This window comes from Schistocerca nitens, chromosome 5, assembly GCF_023898315.1.
Source record: "Schistocerca nitens isolate TAMUIC-IGC-003100 chromosome 5, iqSchNite1.1, whole genome shotgun sequence".
In the NCBI taxonomy this organism is placed as follows: domain Eukaryota; kingdom Metazoa; phylum Arthropoda; class Insecta; order Orthoptera; family Acrididae; genus Schistocerca; species Schistocerca nitens.
The window spans coordinates 525,066,462-525,087,799 of record NC_064618.1 but is presented as its reverse complement, the minus strand read 5'-3'; the positions used below and the strand labels follow the sequence as shown (position 1 = coordinate 525,087,799).

The 21,338-nt window shown below is 42.2% G+C and overlaps 1 protein-coding gene across 1 annotated transcript in view; it reads right to left on the bottom strand.

Moving 5' to 3' along the window:
• Positions 1–20,995, bottom strand: part of LOC126259808 (G-protein coupled receptor 52-like) — a 173,658-nt gene extending 152,663 nt beyond the window's left edge. Inside the window, exon 1 of the mRNA XM_049956838.1 lies at positions 20,841–20,995. Coding sequence (XP_049812795.1) covers positions 20,841–20,964 — 124 coding nt within the window. The 5' untranslated portion in view covers positions 20,965–20,995. The remainder of the gene's footprint in view (positions 1–20,840) is intronic.
• Positions 20,996–21,338: the final 343 nt, after the last annotated feature.

The following is a 21,338-nucleotide window of genomic DNA, read 5'->3' as shown; positions in this document are numbered from 1 at the left end:
AATTTCGTTGGACGGCCTAGAAATCACATCCAGCTTCTATTCAGTAATCTGGGCTTGCAAGTTGTTTATCTCTTCCCTTTCCCACTCATTAAATAGTATCATGTGTCAAATGGAACCGCGTGGTTCCAGAGACAGATTTCTTCTCGTAAATATCAATTATGTATATATGCAGACTGAAGTGACGAATGAATATTTGTACCACAGCAGCCGGGATTCAAACCCGTGTCTCCTGTTCACTAGACAGATGCGTTAACCATTATATCATCCTGGTATAGTTGATTATCGGAAAGGTGCATGCGTGGCGTAGTGATAAGTGAATCTGCCTAGCGAGCAGTAGACCCGGTTTCGAATCCCAGCCTTGGTTCAAATTTTAATTCGTCGCTTCAGTCGTATGTACGTAATATCATTTGCATTAATACAAATATAGGCTGATTTTTTTCTCGTCTTTTGGTATGTGGTTGATGACGTAGCATCATGTGGTCTGTTCAAGAGCACTTGGAGTTGAGACATGATACTTTGTATTCCTTTATGAACAATGTATATTAATTATATTCATAAAATTTGGGATGCTTACGAGCTTATTTTTCACACCTCTGATCCTTATTGAAAACTTTACGTGTGTTAACTTAACAACTGTGTTCTTGTAGGAATCACGTTTCAGTTTTAGTATATCTCAAGCATAGAGACAGTAAATTACCTTCAGCGCTTGCGGCATTTTCGTATCTTTGCACGAAATTTCCGGCTAGTAAGGTAAGTTCGATTTCCGGTGGAACTTCAAGGCTTCGTGGTTGCATCGACGGAGACTTTGATATTTTGTTATCACACCAGCTGATACCATTTCAGTTTTTCAGGTATTGTAAGCTACAGAAAGAAGAAGTACTAGCACTGGACGAATTATATCTGTAAAATGTAATTCACGATAAAGTTCCTTGTCACAAAGAGATCTAAAAGAAAGTTAATCTACATTACATCTACATCTACATGATTATTCTGCGGTTCACAGTTAAGTGCCTGACGGAGTGTTCACCAAACCGCCTTCAAGCTGTTTCTCTATCGTTCGACTATCGAACCGCGCGCGGGATACACGAACACATGAATCTTTCCGTGCAAGCTAGCTCTGATTTCTTCTATTTTCTTATGATGATCATTCCTCCCTACGTAGGGGGGTGCCAATAAAGTAATTTCAGATTCTAAGGAGAGAGTTGGTGATTGAAACTTCATCAGCAGATACTGCCGCAACGAAAAATACTTTTGTTTTACCGATTGCCACCCCATTTGTCGTGTCATATCCGCGACGCTGTCTCCACTATTTCGCTATAGTACAAATCGAGCTGCCCTTGTTTGAATTTTTTCGATGTCCTCCGTGGATCCCATTTGATGCGGATCGCATACTCCACAGCAATACTCCAGAAGAGAAGGTACAAGCTTAGTATAGGCAGTCTCTTTAGTAGACCTTTTGTATTTCCTCAGTTTTGTGCTTATAAATTTTAGTCCTTGGTTTGCTTCACCCGGAGCGTTATGTATATGATCATTCCATCTTAAGTTATTCGTGATTGTAATCCGCAAGTATTTAGTAGAACTTACAACGTTTAGATTTTCGTGATTTATCGTGTAACCGAAACTGTGCGGAGTCCTTTTGGCATTAATGTGGATGACTTAACATTTTTCATCATTATAAGTCAATTGCCACTTTTCGCCCCCTACAGATATCTAGTCTAGAAGGTTCTGCAATTTGTTTTGATCTTCTGATGACTTTAAAAGACGCTAAATGATATCATCGTCTACAAACAATCTGAGTGCAACTTAGAGTATTTCCTGTGTCGTTTATATAAATCGTGAATAGCAGATGGCGTACAACTCTTCCTCGGGGAACAGACAGATAACTTCTGTTTTACTCGATGACTTTTAGTCAGTTACTCAGAACTGTGACCTTTCTGACAGGAAATCAAAAATCCAGTCGCACAGATGAGTCGATACTTCATAGGCATACAATTTGATTAGAAGTCACTTATGAGGAACGATGTCGGAAGCCTTCCGTAAATATAAAAATATTGCATCAATCTGACATCCCCTGACGATAGTGCTCATTACTTCATGAGAATAAGAATGATATTGTTTGTATTCGTGATGGCTATTTGTCAATAACTCCTTTTCTTTCGAGGTAATTAATCATGCTCGAACACAGTATATGTTACAGAACCATACTGCAAATGGACTTTAGTGATATTGATCTGCAATACATCGGATTAATCCTATTCCCTTTCTTGTGTATTGGCGTGACTTGTGAAAATTTACAGTATTTAAGTTCGGATCATTCAACGGGCCATCGGTTGTTTATGATTACTAAATATGGAGCTATTGTGTCAGTGTACTCTGGGAGGAACCTGAATGATGTAGAATCGGGACTGGAGGTCTTGCCCTTATTAGGTGATTTAAACTGTTTTGTTACACCGAGGATATCTACTTCGAAGTTACTCACGTTGGCAGTTGTTTTGGCAGGAATCTTGGAATATTTACTTCGTCTTCTTTAGTGAAGCGATTTCGGATAACCGTATATAGCAACTCTGCTTTAATGGCACTGCCACCAGTAACATCATCATTGCTACCGCGCAGTGAAGGTGGTAATTATGTCTTTCCGCTGGTGTACTTTACATGCGACCAGAATCTCTTGGGATTTTCTGGCAGATTTCTAGACAGACTTTCGTTGTCGAAAGTATTAAAAGCATCTCGTATTGAAGTTTGCGTTACATTTCGAGATTCCGTAAAACTTTGCCAATTTTGAGACTTTTTCATTCCTTTAAATTTAGCGTGCTTTTTGTCTTTGCTTCTGCAACAGTGTCCTGACCTATTTAGTGTGCCGTGGGGGATCAGTACATCTCTTACTAATGTATTTGATATATGTTTCACAATAGCCACCGATACTCTTTCTTTGTATTTAAACCACATCTGGTCTGCGCTTACACATTCAGATTGGAAGGAGTGGAGACTGTCTCTTAGGACGGCTTCAAGCTACTCGGATTGCATTTGTTTACTTATGGATTAGATGTTATAGAACGAGAAATATTTCAGCGCATCGAAAACTGGTGTAATAGTCTGCTATGAACTCACGGGTTAAATTTTTGGACAACATGGTTGTGGAGAGAAGCAGCGATTAGTATGATTAATCAATAATTCAAGAACAGAGTTAATCGCACTTATTATTATTATTATACCGTCAACCTGTTTCAACCCGACGTAGGGGTCATCTTCTGGGCGTTTACACCACTGGTCGACTGCTGGTGGTGTCACTCCTGTCTAAACTGATAGTTTCCTGCCGTGATGTAGACAGGAGTGACACCACCAGCAGTCGACGAATGGTGTAAAGGCCCCTACGTCGGGTTGAAACAGGTTGGCGGTATAATAATAATAATAAATGCGATTAATACTGTTCTTCAATTATTGATCACGGATTAAAGTTAAAGTAGTGACAGGCTTTGAAAGTGGCGAAGGGCTTCCGGCGATAAGGCACTGGGCGCGTCTGGATCTCGCTGTGACGTATTAGCAAGGTGGGTGGTGCCCTGGTGACTGGGCCAGCAGGTGGGCTGGGACAGAAGTAGGCACGGGAAGCAGCCGCGGGCGGGTCGGGCTCATTACGGCCGCAATTAGTGGCAGCGGACACGCAGGTCGCCTCCCTGCTGCCCCGCCAGCGCTTCCCTCCGCTGGCGGCCGTCTGTCTACCGCCACTGAGCTTCCTAGATGCTTCCCATTGGAGCCTTGACATCTCGTAATGAGTGCCAATATATCTGTTCCTGGAATATTACACTACTGCCCATTAAAACTGCTACACCAAGAAGAAATGCAGATGATAAACGGGTATTCTTTTAACAAATATATTATACTAGAACTGACATGACATTACATTTTCGCACAATGAGGGTGCATAGATCCTGAGAAATGAGTACCCAGAACAACCACCTCTGGCCGTAATAATGGCCTAGATACGCCTGGGCATTGAGCTTGGATGGCGTGTACAGGTACAGCTGCCCATGCAGTTTCAACACGATACCACAGTTCATCAAGAGTAGTGACTCGCGCATTGCGACGAGCCAGATGCTTGGCCACCATTGACCAGACGTTTTCAATTGGTGAGAGATCTGGAGAATGTGCTGGCCAGGGTACCAGTCGAACATTTTCTGTATCCAGAAAGGCCTGTGCAGGACCTGCAACATGCGGTCGTGCATTAGCCAGCTGAAATGTAGGGTTTCGCAGGGATCGAATGATGGGTAGAGCCACGGGTCGCCACACATCCGAAATGTAACGTCCACTATTCAAAGTCCCGTCATTGCGAACAAGAGGTGACCGAGACGTGTAACCAATGGCACCCCATACCATCACGCCGGGTGATACGTCAGTGTGGTGATGACGAATACAAGCTTCCAATGTGCGTTCACCGCGATGTCGCCACACACGGATGCGACCATCACGATGCTGTAAACAGAACCTGGATTCGTCCGAAAAAATTACGTTTTACCATTCATGCACCCACGTTCGTCGTTGAGGATACCATCGCAAGCGCTCCTGTCTCTGATGCAGCGTCAACAGTAACCGCAGCCATGGTCTCCGAGCTGATAGTCCCTGCTGCTGCAAACGTCGTCGAACTGTTCGTGCAGACGGCTGTTGTCTTGCATAGGTCCCCATGTGTTGACTCAGGGATCGAGACGTGGCAGCACGATCCGTTACAGCCATGCGGATAAGATGCCTGTCGACTGCTAGTGATACGAGGCCGTTGGGATCCAGCACGGCGTTCCGTATTACCCTCCTGAACCCACGGATTCCATATTCTGCTAACAGTCATTGGATCTCGACCAACGCGAGCAGCAATGTCGCGATACGATAAACCGCAATCGCGATAGGCTACAATCCGACCTTTAACAAAGTCGGAAACGTGATGGTACGCATTAATCCTCCTTATACGAGGCATCACAACAACGTTTCACCAGGCAACGCCGGTCAACTGCTGTTCGTGTATGAGAAACCGGTTGGAAACTTTTCTCATGTCAGGACGTTGTAGGTGTCGCCACGGGCGCCAAGCATGTGTGAATGCTTTGAAAAGCTAATCATTTGCATATCACAGCATCTTCTTCCTGTCGGTTAAATTTTGCGTCTGTAGCACGTCATCTTCGTGGTGTAGCAGTTTTAATGGCCAGTAGTGTACTTAATGGAGGTTGAAATTATAATACGGTATTTTTCAAGAAAAAAACTGAAGAATGAAAGTGTCAAAAGTTCTAAGGACCAAATGTCACACTTATCAGTCGAATCAAGTAACAGTTATCTTTTTCTGTATGTAACATACCTGTATCCGAAAAACTGAGAACATATTCTGGTGTCATAGAAATATGTTGCTTACCACATCACTGCAAAGATATACTCTAAGATAAAAAAAGAAAAAAAGAAAAGGGAACGACGCACCAACGCACCAAGAAAGAATTATCCGAACAGGTCGGAAACCGGAAGATGTGCATGTTCACACAAATATATAATTACTATTACAGAAAAATTGAATCATTTATTCAACAGAAAGAACTTCGCAAGTTGTTGTTGTTGTGGTCTTCAGTCCTGAGACTGGTTTGATGCAGCTCTCCATGCTACTCTATCCTGTGCAAGCATCTTCATCTCCCAGAACCTACTGCAACCTACATCCTTCTGAATCTGTTTAGTGTATTCATCTCATGGTCTCCCTCTACGATTTTTACCCTCCACGCTTCCCTCCAATACTAAATTGGTGATCCCTTGATGCTTCAGAACATGTCCTACCAACCGATCCCTTCTTCTAGTCAAGTTGTGCCACAAACTTCTCTTCTCCCCAATCCGTTCAATACCTCCTCATTAGTTATATGTTCTACTCATGTAATCTTCAGCATTCTTATGTAGCACCACATTTCGAAAGCTTCTATTCTCTTCTTGTCCAAACTAGTTTTCATCCATGTTTCACTTCCATACATGGCTACGCTCCATACAAATACTTTCAGAAATGAGTTCCTGACACTTAAACCTATACTCGATGTTAAAAAATTTATCTTCTTCAAAAACGCTTTCCTTGCCATTGCCAGTCTACATTTTATATCCTCTCTACTTCGACCATCATCAGTTATTTTGCTCCCCAAATAGCAAAACTCCTTAACCACTTTAAGTGTCTCATTTCCTAATCTAATTCCCTCAGCATCACCCGACTTAATTCGACAACATTCCATTATTCTCGTTTTGCATTTGTTGATGTTCATCTTATATCCTCCTTTCAAGACACTGTCCATTCCGTTCAACCGCTCTTGCAAGTCCTTTGCCGCCTCTGACAGAATTACAACGTCATCGGCGAACCTCAAAGTTTTTATTTCCTCTCCATGGATTTTAATACCTACTCCGAAATTTTCTTTTGTTTCCTTTACTGCTTGCTCAATATACAGATTGAATAACATCAGGGAGAGGCTACAACCCTGTCTCACTCCCTTCCCAACCACTGCTTCCCTTTCATGTCCCTCGACTCTTATAACTGCCATCTGGTTTCTGTACAAGTTGTAAATAGCCTTCCGCTCCCTGTATTTTACCCCTGCCACCTTCAGTATTTGAAAGAGAGTTTTCCAGTCAACATTGTCAAAAGCTTTCTCTAAGTCTACAAATGCTAGAAACGAAGGTATGCCTTTCCTTAATCTACCTTCTAAGATAAGTCTTAGGGTCAGTATTGTCTCACGTATTCCAATATTTCTACGGAATCCAAACTGATCTTCCCCGAGGCCAGCTTCTACCAGTTTTTCCATTCGTCTGTAAAGAATTCGTGTTAGTATTTTGCATCCGTGACTTACTAAACTGATAGTTCGGTAACTTTCACATCTGTCAGCACCTGCTTCTTTGGGATTGGAATTGTTATATTCTTCTTAAGTCGGAGGGTATTTCGCCTGTCTCAAACATCTTGCTCACCTAATGGTAGAGTTCTGTCAGGACTAGCTCTCCCAAGACCGTCAGTAGTTCTAATGGAATGTTGTGTACTCCCGGGTCCTTGTTTCGACTTAGGTCTTTCAGTGCTCCGTCAAACTCTTCACGCAGTATCGTATCTCCCATTTCATCTTCACCTACATCCTCTTCCATTTCCATAATATTGTCCTCAAGTACGTCGCCCTTGTATAGACCCTCTATATACTCCTTCCATCTTTGTGCTTTCGCCGGCTGGAGTGGCCGTGCAGTTCTAGGCGCTACAGTCTGGAACGACGCGACCGCTACGGTCACAGGTTCGAATCCTGCTTCGGGCGTGGATGTGTGTTACGTCCTTAGGTTAGTTAGCTTTAATTAGTTCTAAGTTCTTGGCGACTGATGACCTCAGAAGTTAAGTCGCATAGTGCTCAGAGCCATTTGAACCATTTGAACCTTTCTGCTTTCCCTTCTTTGCTTAGCACTGGGTTTCCAACTAAGCTCTTGATATTCATACAAATGGTTCTCTTTTCTCCAAAGGTATCTTTAATTTTCCTGTAGGCAGTATCTATTACTTCTAGTGAGATAAGCCTCAACATCCTTACATTTGTCCTCTAGCCATCCCTGCTGAGCCATTTTGCATTTCCTGTAGATCTCGTTTTTCAGACGTTTGTATTCCTTTTTGTCTGCTTCATTTATTGGAGTTTTATATTTTCTTCTTTCATCAATTAAACTCAATATTTCTTCTGCTACCCAAGGATTTCTACTAGCCCTCGTCTTTTTTACCTACTTGATCCTCTGCTGTCTTCACTACCTCATCTCTCAAAGCTACCCATTCTTCTTCTACTGTATTTCTTTCCCCCATTCCTGTCAATTGTTCCTTTATACTCTGTATAACCTCTGGTTTAGTCAGTTTGTCCAGGTCCCATCTCCTTAAATTCCCACCTTTTTGCAGTTTCTTCAGTTTTAATCCACAGTTCATAACCAATAGATTGTTGTCAGAGTCCACATCTGCTCCTGAAAATGTCTTACACTTTAAAACCTGGTTCCTAAATCTCTGTCTTACCATTATATAATCTATCTGAAACCTGTCAGCATTTCCAAGCTTCTTCCATGTATACAACCTTCTTTTATGATTCTTGAACCAGGTGTTAGCTATGATTAAGTTGTGCTCTGTGCAAAATTCTACCAGGTGGCTTCCTCTTTCATTTCTTAGCCCCAATCCATATTCACCTACTACGTTTCCTTCTCTCCTTTTCCTACTACAGAATTCCAGTCACCCATGACTATTAAATTTTCGTCTCCCTTCACTATCTGAATAATTTCTTTTATTTCATCATACATATCTTCAATTTCTTCGTCATCTGCAGAGCTAGTTGGCCACAATAATGCGTTCATGCGTTCACTATGCTGTTTATAGTAGCTTACCCGCACTCCTGTTTTGTTATTCATTACTAAATTGACTCCTGCATTACCCCTATTTGATTTTGTTTTTATAACCCTGTATTCGCCTGCCCAAATGTCTTGTTCCTCCTGCCACCGAACGTCACTAATTCCCACTATATCTAACTTTAACCTATCCATTTCCCTTTTTAAATTTTCTAACCTACCTGCTCGATTAAGGGATCTGACATTCCACGCTCCGATACGTAGAACGCCAGTCTTTTTTTCTCCTGATAACGACGTCCTCTTGAGTAGTGCCCGCCCGGAGATCCGAATGGGGGACTATTTTACCTCCGGAACATTTTACCCAAGAGGACGCCATCATCATTTAACCATGCAGTAAAGCTGCATGCTCTCAGGAAAAATTACGGCTGTAGTTTCCCCTTGCTTTTAACCGTTCGCAGTACCAGCACAGCATGGCCGTTTTGGTTAGTGTTACAAGGCCAGATCAGTCAATCATCTAGACTTTTGCCCCTGCAACTACTGAAAAGGCTGCTACCCCTCTTCAGGAACCACACGTTTGTCTGGCCTCTCAACAGATACCCCTCCGTTTTGGTTGCACCTATGGTACGGCTATCTGTATCGCTGAGGCATGCAAGCTTCCCCACCAACGGCAAGGTCCATGGTTCTTGGCGGGCTTCGCAAGTTATGCAACTCAATAAGTTGGTCCACCTCTGGCAAACCAATAGTTTACTCAGCTTGGCATTGATTGAATGATTGGATGTCCTTCTTAGGATCATCGTGCCAAATTCTATCCGTCTGGCACGCTAGATCGTCAGAATCCCGAGCTGGATCCCTGGATATGATGCCCCAGACGTTATCAGGGGAGAGAGTCGGCAATCTTGGTCAACTTGGTAGGGTTTGGCAAACACGAAGAAAAGCAGTGGAAAAACTCGCCATATATGGGCTGTCATTATCTTCTTGAAATGTAAGTCCGGGATTGCTTGCCATGAAAGGTAACGAGACAGGGCGCAGAATATCGTAGGTGTACCGCTGTCTATAAGGCTGTCGCGGATGACGACCAAAGGAGTCCTGCTATGAAAAGAAATGGCGCCTCATACCATCACACCTGGTTGTCAGGCCGTGTGGCGGCTAGAGGCAGATTGGTCTCCCAGTGCAGGCCGGAGAGTTCCTTACACGTCTTCGCTGCCCTATCGAGGTTCAGTTTGAAGCGCAATTTATCACTGAAGACAATTCTACTACAGTCCATGAGGTTCCAGGCAGGAGACAGGAAGCGAAACGTTATCCTAACTTGCACAGAAAAGAGAATGGAGTTAATTAGAGCCGAAGGAGGCAATATTTAAAAAGGGAGTGAGACAGAGCTGTAACCTTTCCCAGTGTTATTCTTTCTGTACACACACGTCTGGGCTGCAGCGGTAGACCCAAAAGTGCGCCGGTTCGATTCCTTGTGGTGGATGAAAGTTTCACAGCATGTTGTCGGTAATGGCGGAGGGATGGTGGCGTAACGTTCTTGATCACCAGTCTTTCTCCAATGTCCTGGATTAAATTCCGGGCATTTCTGTAGCGTCTCCTGAAGTAAAGTTATGTGTCACTATGTGATGGTGAACAGTCCGTTGATCAAGAGAAATAGGCTGTGTGGCGGCACCCTTTTCCTTCTCGCATCATCTCTCAACACAAACAGAGCACTACACTGAACACACCCACCATTACAGCCACCTACAGTTGCAGATATACACACAGCTCTCATACACCACGGACGGTAGAAGAAATGTATCCAATTAGACTACTTTATCTGGACCTTCGTGGTCTCCTGGCTATTGACACCTTACGACTTTACTGAGCCGTGGCTGGCTCGCGTCGTGCCATGTTTTTTTATCATTGGTTGTAGTACGGTTACCGTCATAACGTTGCTGACTTCTCTCCGTGAGTGGCAGCAGCAGCATGTATCGATACTAGTACTGCTGTACTGTCTTTGATGTGGCAGATATATTTTATGTGTGTGCGTTGTGTAGCAGTCGGTCGGTTGGGGGTGAGCAGTGAGGAAGTCAGGCCAGAGCTGCTGGCGGCGTGCACGCGCTGTTGGAGTTGTCAGGCGCTTCTTGAGAGGGTTAAAAACTTCGTCGCCCACCGATCCTGGACACACTGAGTGCTCACTTAACCTACTATCAAGCCTCAACTGTTATCACTTCTCTTCGTTTGATCCTGGTTGTCGCTTTCTGGGAGACTCCCGCGAGCAACAACGTGTGTGCATTGAAGCCGGCTAGGCTTGCAGCCGTCTTATTGTGTGGTGTTTAACTTAATTTAATTCATTCCTTCACTAATGAAGTATACCAGCGGTATGTTCTCCTTGGGGCGGTTGACGTTCCGGTTACCTGCCTTGGTCGTTGACGTAGTTTTCCGCAGTGTATTTTCCTCGTCGTGTTGATGCTGTGCAGCACGGAGTGTATTTCGACGGCTGAGGTGTTATTGGTAGTATTGGGCGTTTTTTCTGATTTGGCTGGATTGGGCAAGAGTATCCAGAACGTTGTGCTATTGACATCTTGCTGTCGTTTTCCTGACCGGGTGGAGAAGAACTGATCTTGTTGTTTGGTTCGTCGGCTGGCTTTCGAAGAAACTGTCAGTCTCACCCAAAAGTGCGTTAGTGTTACCTTCCCAGGCCGATCCTTGGAACCTTCTGAGCTCTGCTCCTTGTGTTTTACATAGTGATTTCCTTTTAGTTTTAAGTACTCTGTGTGGCCTTCATCCGAGTTTTAGCTTATTAAAATTGCAACGTTTTTCTCCCTAGGCCTTAAGCCGTAAAAAAAAAAAAAAAAAAGTTTCTTGTTTGGTATGTGGCCTTCAGCCGAGTATCAGCCGTTCAAAATTAAAATTGAAAATTCCTTGTGCCTAGGCCTTAAGCTGTAAATGGGTTTCAAGTTGGTATGTGGCCTTCAGTTGAGTTTTCAGCTTTTACAAATCAAAAGTTGAAAAATTTTGTCTAGGTCTGAAGCTGTAAGAAATATTTTCTAGTTTTTATGTAGCCTTTAGCCGAATTTTCCAGCTTAAATTAAAAATTGTAAATTTCTTCGTCTGGGCTTTAAGCCGTGAGATTGTTTGTGTTTCGTATGTGGCCTTCAGCCGAGTTTTATGTGAAGCATTTTAGGATAAAGCCTTTAGTCTATTTTAGTTAAAATTCAGAATCTCTTCCCTTTAGGCCTTCAGCTGTAAAATTGTTTTCTGCTTGGTGTGTGGCCTTCAGCCGAGTTTTAATCTCTCTTAAATTAAAAATTAAGAATCCATGTCTTCTCTTTAAGTCATTAGATTGTTATTCTTTAGTATGAGGCCTTCAGCCGAGTTTTACACGAAATATTTTAGGATAAGGCCTTCAGCCTTTTCGGGAACGGCCTTCTGCAGTGGATACACCGGTTCCCGTGAGATCGCCGATGTTAAGCGCTGTCGGGCGTAGTCGGCACTTGGATGGGTGACCATCCCGGCCGCCATGCGCTGTTGCCATTTTTCTGGGTGCACTCAGCCTCGTGATGCCAATTGAGGATCTACTCGATCGAATAGTAGCGGCTTCGGTTACGAATACCATCATAACGACCGGGAGAGCGGTGTGCTGAAACCGTCGGATGGTCCCGATAGGCCACTCGCGGCCTCAAGACGGAGTGCTTTCCTCCTTTTTAAATTGAAACTTCTTTTTCCTAGGCCTTAAGCCGTTAAATTGTTTTGTTGATATGCTTCAGCCGCGTTTTCACCCTATTTATATTAAACATTGAAAATCTTTGTCTTGGACTTAAGTCGTAACACTGTTCTTGGTTAATGTGTGGCCTTCAGCCGAGTTCTATGGAAAACATTTAAGGCTCTCAGCCCATTTATATTGAAGATAAAATAATTTTTTTTTTTTGAAGAAGTGAAATCTCCAGAAGAACTTCTGTACCTCAATTCCTTGCTTAGGCCTTGTGCCTTGGATATTCGATGTGGTCTTCAGACGATCTAAATTAAATCAAAGGACTTCTTTCATTAAAACCTTAAGCGTTTTCCATTCTTGTTTGTGTGCTTGTGTGTTTTAACAAATAAATTTTATATGTTGAGTGCCACTGACAGTAACTTATTTTGGCCCCTTTTCACAAATATAACCTCATCCACTCTGTAAAGCTACCACAGGGATTTCATTTACTTTACTTTTTACACTGTGCAAGCTGTGTAGGAGACAAAGAAGAAGTTCGGAAAATGATCTAATGTTCAGGGTGATGAGAAAATATTTGTCAATGACATTGCAATTCTGTCAGAGATGGTAAAAGACTTAGGATACCAGCTGAACAAAATGGAGGAATGGGCAGAGTCTTGAAAAGAAGTTATAATATGAATATCAACAAAAGAAAAATAAGGCTAATGAAATGCAGTCGAATTAAATCTGGCGATGCTGATGCTGTCACATTAGTAAATGAGACACTGAAAGTAGTGATGCAGACGAAATCTGCTATTTTGGCAGCAAAATGTCTGATGATGGCAGAAGTAGACAAGTTATTAATGTAGACTGGCAGTAGTGTGAAAAACATTTGTGAGAAAGAGATATATGGTAAACTCTATTGTAAATTTAAATGTTAGGAATTCTTTCCTGGCAGTAATTGTTCAGACTGTAGTCTTGTACAACGTGGACGATAAACAGTTCAGACGAGAAGAGCATAAAAGCTTTTGAAACTTGGTGCTACAGAACAATGATAAAGGCATCAAGGAATCGTCAGTTTTGTGCTGGAAGAATGAGGAAAGTGCTGGTGGGTGTGGAGATCGTAAAAATTGAGGAGGGAGAAGGATGTCAAGCTTAAATACAGTAAGGAAGTTCAAAAGGGTGTCTGCTGCGGTTATTTATGCAGAATGAAGACGCACGGACCAGAACAGAGTGAATATCAGCATCAAACCACTCTTTGGAGTGAAGACAACAATAACAACAACAACAACAACAACATCAACTGTTACAGTTTCTAATTCTTTTTCTGATTAAAACGATACATAGTAAGATCCTTTATCCGTGACAATGGTCCAAGACCGAAACCGGTTGATATTTGTGTTTAAAATTAAAAATAAAGCTGATGGTCTAACATGCATTTTATACATTACTATTTTTCTGTTTTCTGCTCTTGATCCTCTGTATTACATATATTGTGTGGATAGGAAAGATACAAATTCTCATCCAAATTTTATTTTTCATACTCCTTATTATTCAGTGTATATTTCCGGGGCTGTTGATAACAACTGTGTACATAGCTGACGCATTAACGTTTTGTTCAAAGAAATACTAAAAAGTAACAATGTATAAATATCATTTGCCTTCAAAATTCGCGCACACTAATAATACTTTATTTTATGATTTACACAGCTTAACTGAAGGCCCTCTATTTCTTCTTTCCAAAGATTATTTTTCCCCTCCTGAAAATTTTGTGTTTCAAAGTTTTCTTTATTCAAATTTATTGTCGTCATTAGAATCCTGGAATACCCTCATCTTACAATATAATCCTTTCAAAAATCCATGGCCATTGTTTTGTTGTTCTAATTTTTCTGATTCCAAAACATGTGTACTTTCACCAGTAGCATGTTAGTTAAGGAAATATCTCAAATAAAATATTTGAGCTTCTAGAAAAATCTTGGCTGGCTTTTATAAATCCCAGTGAACCTTGAAACTTCCACTTCATTAAATAGAACCATGATTTATTTAAATTTAATGTTACTTAAGGAATTATAAATCAAAGTATCTTAACAGTCAATGTACATATGTATTCTATTCTTCTCCTGTCGTTTTCGTTACTATTGAAGATGTTATAGCAGTATAAGTTATCGTTTCGTAGAAATAGAAGTACGAGCGTTTCCAAATAGGCGTCGTGCACAATGCCAGTCAGCCTGTGGCTGGCTATAGTTGAGAGCAGTGAAATGTACATATGTATTTATTTGTTACGTAAAGTCCATACAGTCTGCCTAGTGTTGTCATTAATTAATCTTCAGGAAGTCAGTCGTGGAAACTGAAATCAAGAAACATATATTGTGCCTTTACCTACTGTCTTAGTGCAAAATTCTTATTAGGTATGGCACCACACGTTGCTTTTCTACGACATAGATGCCTGAAATACAAGCAGCTGTAAGCATAAAGATTTGTATTGTGATGTAGCCTGATAACGTCAGGTGGGTTAAATTTTTAAATAAACTCAGATTTACTTACTTCCAATATAAAACATTTTGGTTATGGTCACGTAAGTACCAGTAAGTGAGGGCTAAAACTTTATATACGTCCATATATTTGCACTAGACAAACAAAGAAATCATTATAATTGTGGTGTCACCGCCAGACACCACACTTGCTAGGTGGTAGCTTAAATCGGCCGCGGTCCATTAGTACATGTCGGACCCGCGTGTCGCCACTGTCAGGATCGCAGACCGAGCGCCACCACAAGGCAGGTCTCGAGAGACGTACTAGCACTCGCCCCAGTTGTACGACGACGTTGCTAGCGACTACACTGACGAAGCCTTTCTCTCATTTGCCGAGAGACAGTTAGAATAGCCTTCAGCTAAGTTAATGGCTACGACCTAGCAAGGCGCCATTTGTACCATTGCATGTATCTCAAGATAGTCTCACTTGTATCATCAAGAATGCTGTATACCAAAGGACGATATAAAAGTTAAGTGTTCTAGTAGCTACGTTCTTTTCTTTATCACATTCATCACGTATCCTGTTCCAGACTTCGCACCAGTCGGCGTGTGTGTACGTGTGCCCTTTCGCCTACCCGTCTCTGTGGACTGGCTGCCTTGTCAGTCCACTACAATAATGTTACTCTTTTCTGTAAGAGTTTACCTTAATTTGCACCTCAAAACGTGTTTAGTTCCTGTACTTGTTCCTGAACCCTGCAATATTTGTCAGTGACAGCATGACTATGTTAACATTACTGCCGGTGTATGTCAGATTGGTATCTCGGCCTCTCGTAACCAAGTTTGCAGGTTAAAACGTATCTGTGGTTGGTGGCTGTACCATTTTCAACAATACGCTAGGTTGTACAAACATACAGTATCCAAATGAATCTTGCTGTACACAGCGTGAACGCTAAGTCCACAGACCATACTTTCTGAATATTTTGGTGTATGAGACCAAAGATGCAGGCCGCTGTGGCCGAGCGGTTCTAGGCGCTTCAGTCGGGAACCGCGCCACCGCTACGGTCGCAAGTTCGAATCCTGCCTCGGGTATGGATGTGTTTGATGTCCTTAGGTTTGTTAGGTTTAAGTAGTTTTTAGTCTAGAGGACTGATGACCTCAGATGTTAAGTCCCATAGTGCTTAGAGCCATTTGAACCATTTGAAGACCAAAGATCTCCAGTGTTTTATTACAGGATAATTGAATTTAGTTCGGCTTCCTGTCCTCATTTATCTTCGTGTGTGTATTACGCTGAAAATATCTGCAGAGCATTGCAATTTACGAGGTATTTGCTGCATATCTTTTCTAAAAAATAAATGCTTGTTGCACTCGTTTACGATACCTGCTATTGACGACAGTAAAGGCTACTTTACTAGTTATATAGGTTAATACCGTATTTTACGACTGTAATAAATATCTTGGTAAGACCAAATGCGTTTCACTTTATTTTAAAGCATCTTCAGTGGTCACTGCAAAAGTATACAGTCGCAAAACACGGTATTAACCTACATAACTTGTAGGACTGCATCTGAGGAAAACGGAGGCCCTAAAGCAAAGTAGGTAAAGCATACTGAATTTAATCTTTAGATTCTTGTTAACAGACTACACAGCAATAGGGCTAGTTCGCAATGGCAGCCATCGCTGCGGGAGTAGCTCAACATAGGCTCCGTGAGCAGCTCTTCCATTGCAGCCAGCGAACCCGTATAAGTGGTGCGTAACGGATAACTTTTTATCAATAGGACACCCTTTAATCAGTGGCATAATGAAATACTGGTCAAACACTAAAAAATTTGACTATTTCTCTAGTAATAGAGAAACACCACTGACAATGAAATCAATTGAATGGTGGACCTTCTATGAAAATAAGTTACAGAAATACGATGTGTTACCAGAATTCCAAGCCCCATACAGCTACCAAGAAGAAAATATACTAACCTTTGATAACATCGTACAGTATATAGATTCTAGAAATTTGAAGACTGAAATCGATGTTTAAATCGATACTGTTTTCCTGAATTTCACGGATGGATCCAAGACCGTCGTTAGCGGTGAAGTAAGATATGCAAATACAACACTGCAGAAAGTTATCAAGTCTTATACTCTCTACATCAGGAGGCAACAATCTATTACGCCAAAGCCATTGCAATTAAGCAGTAAAGTACGGCAGATCTTGCAGACGAAGCAGTATGATGATATTAACAGATTCTCTCAGTATACTAAAGAATCTTAAAAAACAAAAATAGAATAAAAGAGAGTCGCCTACAATTATAAACATTGTTAGCGAAATTGTTACAAATTTGGAAAGAGAAACAGTAGCAAATTTAGAATGAAATTTTCACTAAGCCATGTCTCCGCAATATCCTTTATTTCAGGAGTGCTAGTCCTGCAAGGTTCGCAGGAGAGCTTCTGTAAAGTTTGGAAGGTAGGAGACGAGGTACTGGCAGAAGTAAAGCTGTGAGGACGGGGCGTGAGTCGTGCTTGGGTATCTCATTCGATAGAGCACTTGCCCGCTAAAGGCAAAGGTCCCGAGGTCGAGTCTCGGTCCGGCACACAGTTTTAATCTGCGAGGAAGTTTCATATCAGTAACAAATTTGTTGTGGATTCCAGGGTACAGTCGTGTGTCTTTCATAACGTAGAGAGCTTACTGAAGCTAGTAGTGAAATTAGGTGAAATCCTAAATGAGAAATGCTGAGCTTCATCAACGAAAAAGCGACAAACGACTAGCGGATGCAATGGGAATCGCCCAAGGTGTCAAAAGGAGTACAATATGACCAGATGCAGCAAAAAATAGTGTTATCCCATTGTTTTACTGGTAGGAATAGGAGCAGACGATGCATAACGACAATTACGCCCATGCGCTTAAATGCTTAAATCGCAGCGAATTCCCAACCCATCTGTTCCAAATAGGATTGAAGGAATCTCCACTATGTGATGTATGCAATTTAGCAGAAGACGTGAATCATCTAATGTACTCGTATGCCAGATGCAAGACACAACAGAAATCATTTATCAGTGCATTGATTAACGCAAAGATTGATCTTCCAACGACGGCTGCTATATAGTTTCAACCCAAGAAGTTCTAAATAAGAAGTTTAGCTACTTAAATATGTGAGACGGAGCTATATTCGCACACTGTGTACATGATGTGTGGATTTTTGTATGTTGTGTTTTCTTTTTTATTATTGTGGTGTAATCAGTTTATGAATAATTTATAGTTATGGCATGTATCAGTCACTTATTGCTACCCTACATATCTTTCTAAATAACAATTCACTAATTGTATAGTAGAATAACCATTAAGAAAGATACTTTTTAAATGTGATTGATGACTGTATGGCGGTGGCCAATTGCCAATAATAATAAAAAAAACGTTTATCAGTTAATCTAGCTACACTGCTGTGAGTAACATTTATCATACAACTAGCACTGGCGGGGGAACGTATCTGGGACAGACACGAGCGGTACTGAATGCAAGCTTGACAGCGAAGAGTAAAGTGGGCATTACTGTTGTCAACAGCAAGCACCGAATGTTTGTTTCTACGTAAGGCACTACATGTATAATTCTGTGGCGCTGACACCGACACAAGGAAAACAGTGATCAAAGATTACGAAATTTTATTGACGAAGGAAAAAAACGGCATACTTCTCCGATAATAACAAAATCACAATTACAGCGTGTCATAGGTATGAAGACTTGATTCTATTGTGATCCCAGAGTCTGACGCTGTAGCTCAATTAGGATCTTCACAGACCGATACCCTTGCATAGAAAATATTCTAAGTCCGATGAAGCTGTCCTGAATAACACGAACGTAGGAACAGAACATTTTATCCTGAATACCGTCTCATTGGACCAAGTGAAACAGCGGCGAAAGCTGAACACATCAGCGTCGATTCCTACGATGGACTTCGAAAGCGTCCTAAGGCTGTGCGGTGAGTAGCACCCGCCCGCAGGCTGGGAGAGACTCCCGAAGCCAGAAGAACTGATCCTGGAAGTTCTGATGCGGACCTTTATAGCGGCACATCTTTCTGGTCACGTGTGTTGCAGACGTGAATAGGTCCCTTGGAAGAGTCGGCATCTGATAGCGCTGGTACCTCCGCCTCGTGTCCGTTTGCCACTGCGACAGGGCGAGTTCGTGACGCTGAGGTGTGCAGGGGCCATGTAGGCTGAACGCGTGCCTGAGGTGCCCGAAGTATTGCCGATCGCTAGTGCGAAGATCTCCGGTATAGCACATACAACTAAAATTTGCGCTGTTGAGCACACATTTTCAGTGTGTTGCACATATAAATAGTAGAAAGTCAAACTAAATACAATTACTCCCTAGCGTATCACCGAAGACCATGTGCCCATTATACCAAAATATCCCTGAACATCCTCCGAAATTTTGTCGGTGGATTTCGGATTCAAACTGTACTTAGATCTCTCTCAAGCGACATCATTGATTAGTGTGTGGGTGACCATAAAAAACGACCAATCAGGAATGTTAGTTTTCTTAATCTAACTTACAGTCTCAACTGATAGGATCTATAGTTATGGTGGATATTATTCAACGAGGTAAGCAAAGTAAGATTAACAAAGGGTGAAAGGTGACAGTATACTGCCTAACGTTTCATTTATCTCGTTTATCGATTAGCAAAGGGTTATTTGTCGGTGTGGTGATCACATGAATATGGCTTTGTCATGCCTCTGCTGCTAAGATCGATTGTCATAGCACGGAAAAACATCTTAGTAAAGCATTAACTACACGTGAATTTGGATGTCGCCGCGGATCTTCCGTTCGCCAAGCGGAGATAATTGCACAGGACACAGCAGTTGCCTGCGACGTATCAGAAGGGTCGGGAGTGGAACGCAGAATACGGTCAGCTCACTTAAAGCTTTGTGCAGGAAATCGGCTCGCATATACTTAATCGAAGATGAGCGCTTTTACAATCAGGCGACAGTTAACTCATTTGAGTGTGAACTTATTTCGGTTTGTTCGATTTACTTTCAAAGTAAAGGTACTTCTTGCCAGTAAGAGTGGTTATGAAGTTGGCTTGTTAAGGTAATTAACTCAGTATTTTCCCCAGGGTAGAAGATTTACGTGGTAGTAATGAAGACCACTTGCTTGTGCCTTCAGCACACGGGTAAGGCATTTAGTCCATTGCAACAGTCAATGTTCTAAGTCGCTGTTAATTTCGTTATATATATATATATATATATATATATATATATATATATATATATATATATATATAAGAACGTATAATATATATAATTTCGTTATATATATAAGAACGTATAATATATATAATTTCGTTATATATATATATATATATATATATATATATATATATATATATTAGCTGAAGGATAATATTTTACACAACATTGGTGAAACTTCCTCTGCCGATTTCCTGAAAGAGGCTTATAAAAATATAAAAGTATGGGGCTACTATAAATGATTCATTCGTTTTCAGAGATCCATATTTTCCAAAATATTACGTGTACTGCTAAGACTGATGAGTGAATAGAGCCGTGAGCCCACTGAACTTACATTGTGCCCACCAGTTGGGCTGATTCTGGGCGATGAAGGAACATCTATTTATCGGGAGAGGTGAATCGCTGTAATGTGAGAGCGTGAGACACTGAAAATCCTCATGAAATTGCGGTGCATGAACGTTGATTGTGTTCAATGTCACAGACGAAGCTGTATTGGTCATTGTTTTCTTCTGTGAGAAGACTGTGATGGGTACCTCTTACTTTTATGTCTCACAGTTCTTGTTGTTTCCACAACTGACTGCTGATTCTGAGAATTTCATCTTCTAACAAGATCGGGCACCCACTCATTGCAACATCGATGTTCATCGCCAATTAAATGACGTATTATCACAGCTCTGGAATGGCTGTAGCGGTGTAGATAATGTGACTCTCTTCCCTAGGCCCCCTGAACGCCTTGTGACTTTTTTTATTCTTATGTACATGAAGGATCGTGTTTACGTACTCTCACTACCAAGAACACTGGAATAGGTCAGAGAACGCACCTGTGCTACTGTGAAGACCGCTGACGGATGTTTCTACGTAAGGTATGGAACAAACTTGACTACCACTTGGACATATGTCATGCCAGCAGAGAGGCACTCATGGAACATTTGTAGAGAGTAAAATACACACTTGGTCAGTTTACGCTTCTATCCACGCATCAGTCATATTTGTACATGTGATACTTTGGAAAATATATAGCTTTGAAAACGAATGGATCATTAACAGCAGCCCTATGTAAGAGTAACATGCAGACAGTATGCCAGGATTTCGTATAAGCTCAATAACAGCAACCAGTTTTCTAGAGTATAGCGTGCACTTGCCTCTGAAGTTGAGGAAGGTGGCTATGATGATGAGGTTAGCCATGATGATGGCGACGCAAGCCATGAAAATGATGACGGTGATGACGAGCGCCTCGAGGGTGGAGGGGTGCGGCAGCTCGGCCATGACAGCGACGGTGGCGTTGAGCTCGGTGGCGGCGGTGACGGGGGCGGCCGCTCCCACCCCCGCGCCCGCCGCGGCCACCAGGCCCTCGGCGGCGGCGGCCGCGGCAGCGGCGGCGGCGGAGGCGGCGGTCGACGCGAGGGTGGCGGCGCTGCTGCTGCCGACGACGCCGACGGTGCTCGTCGCGTCATCGGTGGGCCGCCACCCCTCCGTCACCGTCACCGGCCACTCGGTTCCTGTCCATACATCCTCCTGCAACATCAACACCTGCTATTAGGACTCGCGCAAGATAACTTGGCACTGGAGGAGAATCACATTCTTGGCGTGAGTGTTGAGTGATTTCATCCCATTGTTTTGTAAGTGCGGCCGCCTCGTTG